An 11,255-nucleotide genomic window follows, 5' to 3' on the forward strand; every position below is an offset into this window, starting at 1 on the left:
TTTTGGAGGTCTCCTTTTTCTCCATTTCTCCGTGACATTGATCAATGAACGAGTTGGTAAAGTTCTCAGAGTAGAACCGGGTTGTTGAGACGTCCTGTAGAACAGACATGAGAGAGCCACTAAAAGACTGGGACGCGGTAGAGTGTGTGAAGCTTGACCCTGTGTAATTATTAAAGCACACACACACATACACGTACACACAGTACACGTACACACACAGTACGCACACACACAGTACGCACACACACAGTACACACGCACACACACACATACACACGCACGCACGCACGCACACACACACACACACACACACACACACAGTATGCACACACACACACACACACACACACACACACATACACAGTACACACACACACAGACACATACAGTATGCGCACGCGCACACACACACACACACACACACACACACACACACACACACACACACACACACACACACACACACACACACACATCCCTTGCTCCCCTCCCTACAGGGCCTCTGTGTGTGTTTGTGTTGGCAACAGCCTCCCAGCGGTGGTACAACACCTACTTCCACTGAACAAGCCAAGAAAGTATCACTCACCTCAACCCTGGGGGTTAAACAGTGGATCAGCCTGGAAACCCCTGAGTGTCCTTGCCAACCCCACAGACACAATGCTCCTCAGCCCCCCACGTACTGCGCCAGCTGACAAACATCGTTCCTTGCGGACCCGGAAGGAGTCGTACAATTCTCCAGTTCAAGGTTACCACCTTTAAACTAGATACAGTAGGTTGTGGGCTCTTTGCCAGCGTACGGCATTCTTGCGCTTGCGTTCTGAATGCCCTGTAGATACGGATCAAGACACTGTAGATCTTGGGGAGGCATAACGTGAGTGGGTTGCAGAACGAGGCATGCCAGATATGCAGGGCTCTGGATGATTTAATAAGCAATGTGCAGGAAAGACTAGCTCATGGTTCCAAGGGACCATGTACTGCAGATGTGGGATATACATTAAACAGGAATACAGCCTGCCTGCTTGCCTGCCTCTTTCTTTTTTCCTTCTTTTCTTTCTCTTTCTTTCTGTACTCTCTGTATCTGCCTTCTTCCTTCTCCTTTATCTCTCTCTCTCTCTCTCTCTCTCTCTCTCTCTCTCTCTCTCACTCTCTCTCTCTCTCTCTTCCTCCCTCAGTGGAGTGTGGTCTGAGGTCTGGTTGTAATTACGAGTGAACCGACACACTTACCCCACTTCCTGTTCCTCTGATCTAAAGAAAAACAGCCCCCAGTCAGAGAGAGAGAGACAGAGAGAGAGAGAGAGAGAGAGAGAGAGAGAGAGAGAGATTGTGTGGCCCGTCTAGACCTAAAGCGAAATGCGTGAACGTTCTTGAAAACAGTTTTTAGCACTTCGCTTTAACTCTTCTTCATAAACCCGCATGACATGAGTAGCATGACATAACAGATGTTATAGACTGCCATAACAGCTCCTCCAACCACACTCCCATTCAACCCTGTTAAATGAACAACATAACTATCCGGATTACTTTCAGGTAACGTTACAATTACTTTTATGGCTATTTTATTGAGCATGTGATTACCGGGGGGGGGGGGGATTTAATCCACTTTGTTGTGTAATTCAATTGGACTTTAATGCCTTTAACAATCTTCGGAAAAAAAAGGCTTCTAGTGTCAGGCCTTACTCAAGAGTTGGGTGAGAGGAATGCCACAAAGCGCCAAGACCGCTCCACAACTCGTAATGGAGTCACACACTATAACAACATTAACAGTTCCTCGGGTCCGCAGGTGTCAGTGACCCGCTACCATCGACGTAGAACACGCTCTCTCAAAGCGAACGTCACCTAACAGCATTACAGCAACATGTTGCCATTGGTTACAGTATATAATCCCAATGTTGGAGTCACAAAGGAACGAGGGTGTAGCAAAGCAACAGTTCTTCCCTCTAAGCTCGGTACACCAGCATCTGCGACTGTTACATCTCCAGTCCCTGAGGACGGAATTAGCGCTCATAGAAGAGATTTGGCTATCCAGCTGGCATGGGCAAAGTCAATGTTTTTGATCTAATATCTAGCATTGGCAAGGCAAGGATTTCTATTTATTAGCTCTTGGTTCTCACTGAAGACACAACAAAGACCCTGTTTACTAAGCAGCGCACTACCTTTAAGCAGAGTGGCTTTGGTGAAATGTAGCGCACTCCAGTAGTGTATGATACGAGGAACAGGGCGGAACTGGGCACCGTGTGAAGGATCACATACCAGGAGAGACAGGCAGGGCCACAGGGTTAGGAAGTCACCTTTGACCTCTGTTGAGGAATAGACTGCACCTGTGTTACTGGCAATGGGGGGGGGGGGGGGGGGGGATTCTAGAAGGCTTGTTTGAAAGGGTCATAAATGTCTCTTTGGTTTGAACTGTTTTATGATTCTTTTTCCCTTTTTCTTTTTTTGAAGTGGATAGCTTGATGGTACAGACATCTAGTTTGGTGCCAGATTGCTTCTGCAATCAACAACGCAGCACTGTTGTCAAGTTCTATACAATTATATACAAGTATTCAACTGCTCTGCAGTTCTTAGCTCTATATTGTTATATCATACACTGAATTATTAATATACCAAAACAGTCTTGCATTGCTTATTAGCACCTTTACCTTTACACAACATAGTTTACATTTGATATGGCTAAATGATTTTCACATGATCGCACCATACCATCATGTTAAACATGGCTTAATCCCGATCTTTGCGTAAAAACTACATGTTCGTTTCACAATCTGATTTATTTTTGACTCGATCGTTTCTGATTTGCACGGTCGTATATGAGGGCCACTGTCTCCTTGTGAGGATATGGTGCCCACTAGGGGTTTCCTTGACTAAAACGTTACCAAAATCTAAATGAACTTAAACATGTGTGCCAGGGTTAATGTCTACTGTAGGCATGATGTGGGGACAACCAAAATTCAACCCAGAAATCCATTTGATGGCTAGTGATGGGGGCAAACAAAATCCAACCAAGAGTTTCATCCTCCTCCCTCTCTTTGGTAGTAATGACTGACACACAAACGGGACAAACAAAATCCAACACACAAGTTGTCCTCCTCCTCCTCCTCCTCCTCCACTTCTTCCCTCTCTCACTTGACGCTGGGCGCCACCAGGTAGCCGTTAAACGTGATATAAACATCCACGTCGTCGCTGTAGACGGCGTTTTCCCGCTCCCGCTTGTAGAGCCTCACCCACACCTCGTCATTGAGGCTCAGGTCCATCATCACGCTCTGACTCTGCATGATGGACCTCTCGCTGGGCTGGGCGTACAGGATCACCTGCTCCTTGTCGTTGTGCATCAGGTGGAGGTACGTCTCCTTGAAGTTCCAGGTGTGGATGTTGACGTTGAAGAAGTAGATCCCGGGCACGAAGCAGTAGAACTTCCCCTTGAACATGTTGAAGTGCTCGTCGTTGTTGACGAACACCGTGTCGAACACCAGGGCCTGGTAGTAGTCGATGCTGTGGAGGGATTTGCGCCGGCCCACCGAGAAGGCAGAGTGTTGGGTCTTACAGGCGTCTCCCGAGGCGCCGGCCTGGCCCTTGGTGCCTTTAGGACCCATGGGTCCTCGGGAGCCAGAGGGACCCTCCACACCGGACTTCCCTGGCGTGCCCTTGTCCCCTCGGTCACCTTTATCCCCTGTGTGGGGACAAACAGACACAGACGCTGTGGTTAGTTTAGGTCATGTCATACTGGATACGTAGGCCCCACTTAAGTCACTAACTGCCCAAGTATTCGGAACACTCACCCCCTAGAGCACAGGTGTCAAACTCATTCCATGGAGGGCCGAGTGTCAGCAGGCTTTTGGTTTTTCCTTTCAATTAAGACCTTGTCAACCAGGTGAGGGGAGTTCCATACTAATTAGTGACCTTAATTCATCAATCAAGTAGATGGGAAGAGCAAAAACCTGTAGACACTCGGCTCTCCATGGAATGAGTTTGACACCTGTGCCCTAGAGTGACGTGTTTTATGTGGTATTTACCTAGCAACAAGACTTTGATTGGCTACAAAATGAAGCATCATAAATGATGCTTTTTTAGTGAATAAAGTTCACCCTTTATTCACCCTCTACACTAAATGAGTTAATGAGTATTTCCAAGTGAATAGCTGCTGACGAACACCCTTGAAGACACTTCACATCCTTGGAGTCTAGTGGCAGGAAGACCAGAGCCCGTTTTTATAAAGCGCCTTAGAGTAGAGTGCAGGGAGTGCTGATCGAGGATCAGGTCCCTCCAGTCCATGTTATTCAATGTGTTATTCACTATCATTCTAAAAGGCAAAGCTGTTCCTAGAAAGCAATACTTTCTGAATGCTGGCCTTGGTCCAGGCAGTGCAGATCTTTGAATAGAGTAGAAATTTATTTGTCCATCTGTCACAACAGGCAATCCCATGGGAACATTAATCCTGCACCTCCTATGGCCTTCCAGGATCAAAACCTGTGCCTTATCTGTAAAACCGTGGCCAATGGCTAAAGACCACTCATTTAGTGTGTGCGTGTGTGTCTGTGTTTGTGTGTGTGTGTGTAGGTGAATGTGTGTGTGTAGGTGAATGTGTGTGTGTGTGTGTGTGTGTGTGTGTGTGTGTGTGTGTGTGTGTGTGTGTGTGTGTGTGCACCCTACCCCATCCAAAGGGCTTAGTAGATTTTCCACATCTATTGACCATATATGGACATGTGTTGTGTGATCCTCTAACCACATGACATTAACAGACAGGTCCCCTCTTGTCCTGTTGAGTCTGATGCAACCAGATAGTAAATAAGTGAGTGCAGTGTAGATAAGAGCTTATATAAGGTCAGTTTTGCATTCCATCTCCACTCTATATAGCCACAAAACCCCATTACAGGATAACATGTCCTGTCTACAGTTACTCAATGAATGTCTCTTTTAAATCCGTAACCAGTTGTTTAAGAGTTGGTATGTTGCTCCTGCCCTGGGGTCTTCCTTTGTTACACTCCTTGTGTGTTCCTTCCTACAACACACACACACGCACACACACACACACACACACACACACACACACACACACACACACACACTGCTCCCCTCCTTTGTGTGTATCTTGCCACATAAGCAGGTTCAGAGTCAGATGAGGCACCATGATGGATTTCTATTATAGTTTCCTTGTCCAAAACATAATCTCAACAGTTTGGATCACTGAATTCCCTGAGGCAGTTTTGTTTTGGGGCTTTTTCTAGACTAAATGAATGTCATGCAGAACTGTGGGTGTGTGTGCGTGTGTGTTTGTCTGTGTGTGTGTGTGTGTGTGTGTGTGTGTGTGTGTACACGTGCTTGTGTGTGCCTGAGTGCGTGCCTGCACTTGTGTGTGTGTGCATGTGTGTGGATGAGGTCAGGGCCGCTGGGGTCGACTCTGTTACTGAATATCCTGCTATCAAACATCAGATGAAACAACCGATGAAACAACTGATGACACATCTCCTGGACATTAATCCAGCCAGATATATCTTCCAAAATGCTGTCATACACTTGGCTGTGATGACTGTGTCTGTGTCTGTGTCTGTGTCTGTGTCTGTGTCTGTGTCTGTGTCTGTGTCTGTGTCTGTGTCTGTGTCTCGTCTGTGGCTGTACATCACTGGGTTGTTTGTTTCACTATGGAGGTGAAAGTGTGGTCAGTAATGCTTTCAGATGCTATGCTCTGGGATCTTTTCTGTATGTTTGTTTTTCATCCCAATTAAAGTCAAATCAAATCAAATCAAACTGACTGAGTTGTACATGTCATGTGGATTGGGTTGGTAGTGCGTCCATTGACTGTGAGAGGCCTGTCCGCATTGTTCCTGATCAGTGGTGTATCTGTGTAGCCCATGCTAGTAAGCATTGACACCTGTCTAAAGAGCCACAGAGAGCTTTTCTCAGGTCAAATACAGGTTCAGTCAGGACACTTACATCATTTTACTAAGTTGAATGATAATGGTAATACATTAGGTAATACATTAGGTTTGGTGTAATTGAATGGCTCCACTCTGATATAGCTCCCCGTCTGAAGTTAAACAACATTAAATACAATATTATAAAACACTGTTCAACCATGGTGGGGTGTTGCATAACTCTGCTCTTTTAAGCCTCGTCCCATGAACATGTGATGTGTTTTGCTTCCTTTCATAGGTGGGTTCAGCTGTCCATCACCTGACCGACCAGCTGCCCTTCTCCTTAAAGTGCCCTGCCTGAACCGACGTAAACGTAATTAATGCACTGTACAACCTAACTGGGATCGAGCCTGGGTCTCCCGCTCTCCAAACATCTGCCTTAGCCCGCTAAGCTAAAGCCTGTGCACAAGTGCTCAGGTCTTTATACTTTCTGAATGCCTCAACAGGTCTCAGGCAAGGCGACTCATTGTGCTTCTGAACCACCTCCGCTACAACCGTACGAAACGGTACCTTTGAGGATGGTCATGTTGATGAAGGTCCGGACCTCGGGCATCTGATTGGACGGGGCGGCGGCCTGGCGGGAAGAAGAGGGGGACTCTGGGGGGTCCAGCTGGTCACAGCATCGCCTGCAGAGTCTGGGAGGTCTGGAGGGGGAGGGGACACACAACACCAGGGGGAGGAGCAGGACTGACAGACACACCCCCAACATGGCTACCACACCTGTGAGGGAGAGAGAGGAGAAAGAGAGAGAGAGAAAGAGAGAGAGAGAGAGAGAGTGATGGATGATATTAGGGGCAGCCGGATAATTTTGTATTGGCTCACATATACAACATGCTCACTTCTATTTGGTGAGTGAGTGAGTGTGCGCGTGTGTGTGTGTACGTGTGTGTGTGTGTGTGTGTGTGTGTGTGCATGCTTGCGTGTGTGCGTGTATGTGTGTGTATGAAATTGAAACATGGAAGTCACCCAACCTACTTGCCTGCACCCACACCTGGACTCTATTAAATATAAAAACATCAACATCATATCCTCATCATACCCTCTCAGGCGTGCCCACATGAGGTCACAGACTTGCATGTCAAACAAGTATCACTGTAGGGTGTGAGCACTGAGCAGGTGGTTTGGAACGTTCCCTAACGTTGTGGGACCGCTCACTGTTTGGTCGAAGGACATCTGTTAGTGGACCACATGGCCAAACTCAATATTACCCCTCTCTTTCTCTCTCTCTCTCTCTCTCTCTCTCTCTCTCTCTCTCTCTCTCTCTCTCTCTCCCATTTGGCATGAGGAGGACCTCGTCATGGTGGAAGCCCGAACCAATCAGTGCGTTACATCACTGTCTCATCTGGGGTCAGGAGGTCCAGTACAGGGAGGAGAGAGGGATGCAGGAGAGGGAGAGGGAGAGAGAGAGAGAGAGAGTGAAGTAGTCCAGGAAAAGATTTCTCCTCCTTGCAGCTGTAGATCAGTGCTTCCAAAACGGTTGGCAGAGAACCAACAGGGCAGGTCAAGACTACAGTATGTCCCTCTAGGTTGTGTCTCAAGACTAGGTTGTGTGTTTAGTGGGTCAAAACAAATGACTGTAGCTCTAGAAAAAAGATTTCACCGGGCGAAATAACCCAGAGGTTGTCAAAACGTAAATTCAGCTTTAACTGTCCCCATAAAGACTACAGTACATACAGTGCTGCTTGAAAGTATGTGAACCCCTTGTGCAATTATAGATTTTCTTAGTTTTTACCATGAAATCTTTATTTAGAACTAGTCTTTTTTATCTGACATAACAGGTTTATATTTACCAATTCCATATGTTGGTTTAGAGGAAATCATGCGTGTAGCAAAAATAAGTGAACCCCAAGTTGCATTGGTTAAATCAAGTAGGAATCAGCTGGGTAAATAATTGGGTACCAAATGAACCAATAAAGGAGAGATCTTTAGGAAAGAGTTTGGGCGGGACTCTGATAAATAGACATAAGAAACCTGGTCAGTTTTGTGTTACCCATACAGGTGAATGCAAAACACACCATGCTGAGAGGAAAGGAGATCTCAGAGGACATCAGGAAGAGGGTAGTGAGAGCACATCAGTCTGGGGAAGGCAATAAAATCATCTCATCTGATGTAGCTCAAGATTTGAGCTACATCAGTCCATTGTGAGGCAAATAATTTACAAATGGAGAGCACTTAACATGACAGCAACTCAGCCTAGAAGTGAACGCCCTTCCAAATTATCCCCAAGAGCCACAAAAAAAATAATAAATCAATTAAGAGCCAACCGAAACATGACATCTAGAGGTTTGCAGACCTCCCTCAGGGCATCTCAGGCAACTGTGCATGCTTCAACAATAAGAAGAACACTGAATCGAAATCATGGGAGGGTTGCTAAGAAGAAGCCTCTGCTGTTAAAAAAGAACCAAACTGCTCGTCTTAACTTTGCCAGAGACCGCCTGGACAAGCCTGAAGATTTCTGGAAGTCTGTACTCTGTACAGATGAGTCCTGTACTCTGTACAGATGAGATTGTGACCTTTTTTGGTCACAATCAAAACCACTATGTTTGGCGAAAACCCAACACTGCCTACCACCTAAAGAACCGTATCCCAACAGTCAATCTGGTGGTGGGAATGTCAAGATCTGGGGCTGCTTTATCTCCTCTGGACCTGGACGATTCCACATCATTAAGGGAACCATGAATTCTGAGGTATACCAGGAAATTCTTGAACAGAACGTCAAGCCATCAGTCAAGGAGGTAAAGCTAGGCTGATAATGGATCTTCCAACAAGACAACGACCCAAAGCACTCAAGCAAATGTACCAAAGAATGGCTCAGGAGAAAGAAGGTTTGTTTTTTTGGATTGGCCAAGTCAAAGTTCTGACTTAAATCCAATCGAGATGCTGTGGCAGGACCTGAAGCGGGCAGTTCATGCCAGACACCCTTCAAACCTCACTCAATTGGCTGAGTTCTGTAAGGAGGAGTGGGCAAAAATCCCTCAAAACAAATGTCAGAGACTGATTAGTGGCTATACGAGATGTTTACTCCAAGTTATCGCTGCTAATGGAGGTGCCAGAAGCTATTGACTGAAGAGGTTCACATATTTTTGCAGACATGAAATCAGAGTTTTTGTTAAACAAACCACTTTCGTTAAATAAACAATGAAAATATATCAAATATAAAAAATATATATTTTATATTTTTTTGTGTGTGTCCTTTATTTAGAATGCCTTTATTACAAATTGGGGTTTAGATAAAGATTTTATAAATTCATTTTAAGATTTTATACAAAAATAATGACCATCCCTGTTGGGTTCACAAACTTTCAAGCAGCACTGTATACTGTTTGCAAGATCAAAAGACTTGGCGCAATAACTCATCATGAATTCTAAAGCTTTGGGTTAGAAGTGGGTTTTTCTTCATTCTTCAAATTGCTCAACAATTCAAGGAATTTAAGGTATTCAACCCACTTCTAAGCTAAAGCTTTTGAATTCATGATTAATTCAACCCGGGCCTCACATCAAAACATTGTTGTCTAAAGCCATGCTTTATTATAGGGTTTTAAATTTATATATATATATATATATTAACTCCATGAATGTGTTTTCTCTAGGGCTATCACTCTATGAATGTGCTTTCTCTAGGACTATAACTCTATGAATGGGCCTTCTCTAGCACTATAACTCTATGAATGTGCTTTCTCTAGGACTATAACTCTATGAGTGTGCCTTCTCTAGGGCTATCACTCTATGAATGGGCCTTCTCTAGCACTATAACTCTATGAATGTGCCTTCTCTAGGGCTATCGCTCTATGAATGTGACATACAGTGTGTTCCACAGGAGGGGTAAGTGGGACATCAGGTCTAAGTAGCATCACAAACTGTCTCCCCTGAGAGAACCTGTGGCCCCTGTGGAGCGTAGTGAAAAACCGCTTTGGATTTCACTGCTGACGTTTACAAGCTTTTTTTCCCTCTCACTATTTAGGGAAGGCTCCGAGTTCCCTGAGACACATGTTAAGGGTTTAGACTTGTTAGACACACTCTGCGGGACGGATGAGACAGGAGAGAGGGGGAGAGAAAGAGAGAGCTGGAGGGAGGGAGAGAGAAAGAGAGTGGGAGGGAGAGGGAGGGAGAGAGGGGGGAGGGAGAGAGAGAGAGAGAGAGAGAGAGAAGGGTTAGAGAGAGAGAGAGACAGAGAGAGAGAGAGAGAGAGAGAGGGGGGGGGGGGGTGATGGATGGGCTATGGTTGGGAGAACTGATGAGATAACCCACTCTTTTGGTTTTAATATCCCCAGCTTGTCAGTGACATGTAAATATCCATAAACAGCATTGTCATAACTCAGTGCAACATTCAGTCACATAACTGTCCAAAACGGGACTTTGAGAGAATTAATTCAGTTGATAGATATGCTGCCAGCAGCCGATCCATCATAGTTGGTCGTGTTCGGTGCTTGGATCCGTTTGGTGCTTGGATCCTTATCATTGCAGCACCTGGTGCTACTCCTGAATCTAATTTGTCACTCAATTTACTTTTCTATTAGAGCAGTGTCTATTTCAAACTTCTTCAATTCATTACCCACCCCCCAAAAATGCTGTTCTGTCGACCGTTCAGTTGTTATTTGTTGCTTGCAATAATGCTTTTTGTCATTGTCGGTTTGACTAAGAAAGTAACACGATTCTCCGCTGACCGACTTGACATAATGAATTAATTTAGGAGCCACGTCTGCATCGGCGAAGCATAATTTTGGCACATCCCCGGCGCGATTGCAACTTGTGTTACTTGTATCAACGTGCACTGTGGACATATTAGCAAGTTTCCAAACGACGTGCAAAGAACACTGCTGAGTTGGCTACTTTTGGGTCCAACAAAGGAATGGAAAGAAACGCCAGGCGTATAGGCTGCGGCATCTGCCCAGTGACCGATTTGTTGACGTGTCAGCAGTAAAACCTATTATAACAATGCTATTATAAAAGTTTGCGTTTTACAAAGTTGTGTTTCACTTACCTTGTTTCTAGCAGTGATGCTTGTTTCTAACAGCGATGCTCGCAAATGCATTCGTGTCGATCAGCTGTGCGCACGGAGAATGTTGGAACGGGGTACGAATCCTTATGCAGCTTCTCTCTCTCTCTCTCTCTCTCTCTCTCTCTCTCTCTCTCTCTCTCTCTCTCTCACACACACACACACACACACACACACACACAGACACACACACACTCTGTCTCTCACTCACAAAACACACACATTGTTGCTCTCTCCTCCCTCCCTCACAGCTTGTAAGTCATCCTCTTTTTCGTCTTTAAAGATCACCTCCTCCATCCCTCTCTTAAGAACATCTCCATCATACAAACTAAAAGGAAACATCCAAGCAC

At 45.4% G+C, this 11,255-nt stretch overlaps 1 protein-coding gene across 1 annotated transcript; it reads right to left on the bottom strand.

The window, feature by feature from the left end:
• Positions 1-2,361: 2,361 nt before the first annotated feature.
• LOC310821662 (complement C1q tumor necrosis factor-related protein 6-like) lies at positions 2,362-11,001 on the bottom strand. Its single transcript, XM_083693795.1, has 3 exons — positions 10,891-11,001; positions 6,420-6,629; positions 2,362-3,667 (listed from the first exon to the last, which is right to left on the bottom strand). Exons 2-3 carry the CDS (start codon positions 6,616-6,618, stop codon positions 3,120-3,122), a joined length of 747 nt encoding a protein of 248 aa, XP_083549921.1. The 5' UTR covers positions 6,619-6,629; positions 10,891-11,001; the 3' UTR covers positions 2,362-3,119.
• Between the last annotated feature and the right edge of the window lie 254 nt (positions 11,002-11,255).

The sequence above is a fragment of the Argentina silus genome (assembly GCF_951799395.1).
Source record: "Argentina silus genome assembly, chromosome: 22".
NCBI classification, from domain to species: Eukaryota; Metazoa; Chordata; class Actinopteri; order Argentiniformes; family Argentinidae; genus Argentina; species Argentina silus.

Excerpts from the sequence above, each read along its gene's own strand:
- LOC310821662 (XM_083693795.1), bottom strand. The coding sequence starts at position 6,618 with ATGTTGGGGGTGTGTCTGTCAGTCCTGCTCCTCCCCCTGGTGTTGTGT. Across the intron at positions 3,668-6,419 it reads CAACATGACCATCCTCAAAG|GGGATAAAGGTGACCGAGGG; the intron begins GTACCGTTTCGT and ends GTCCCCACACAG.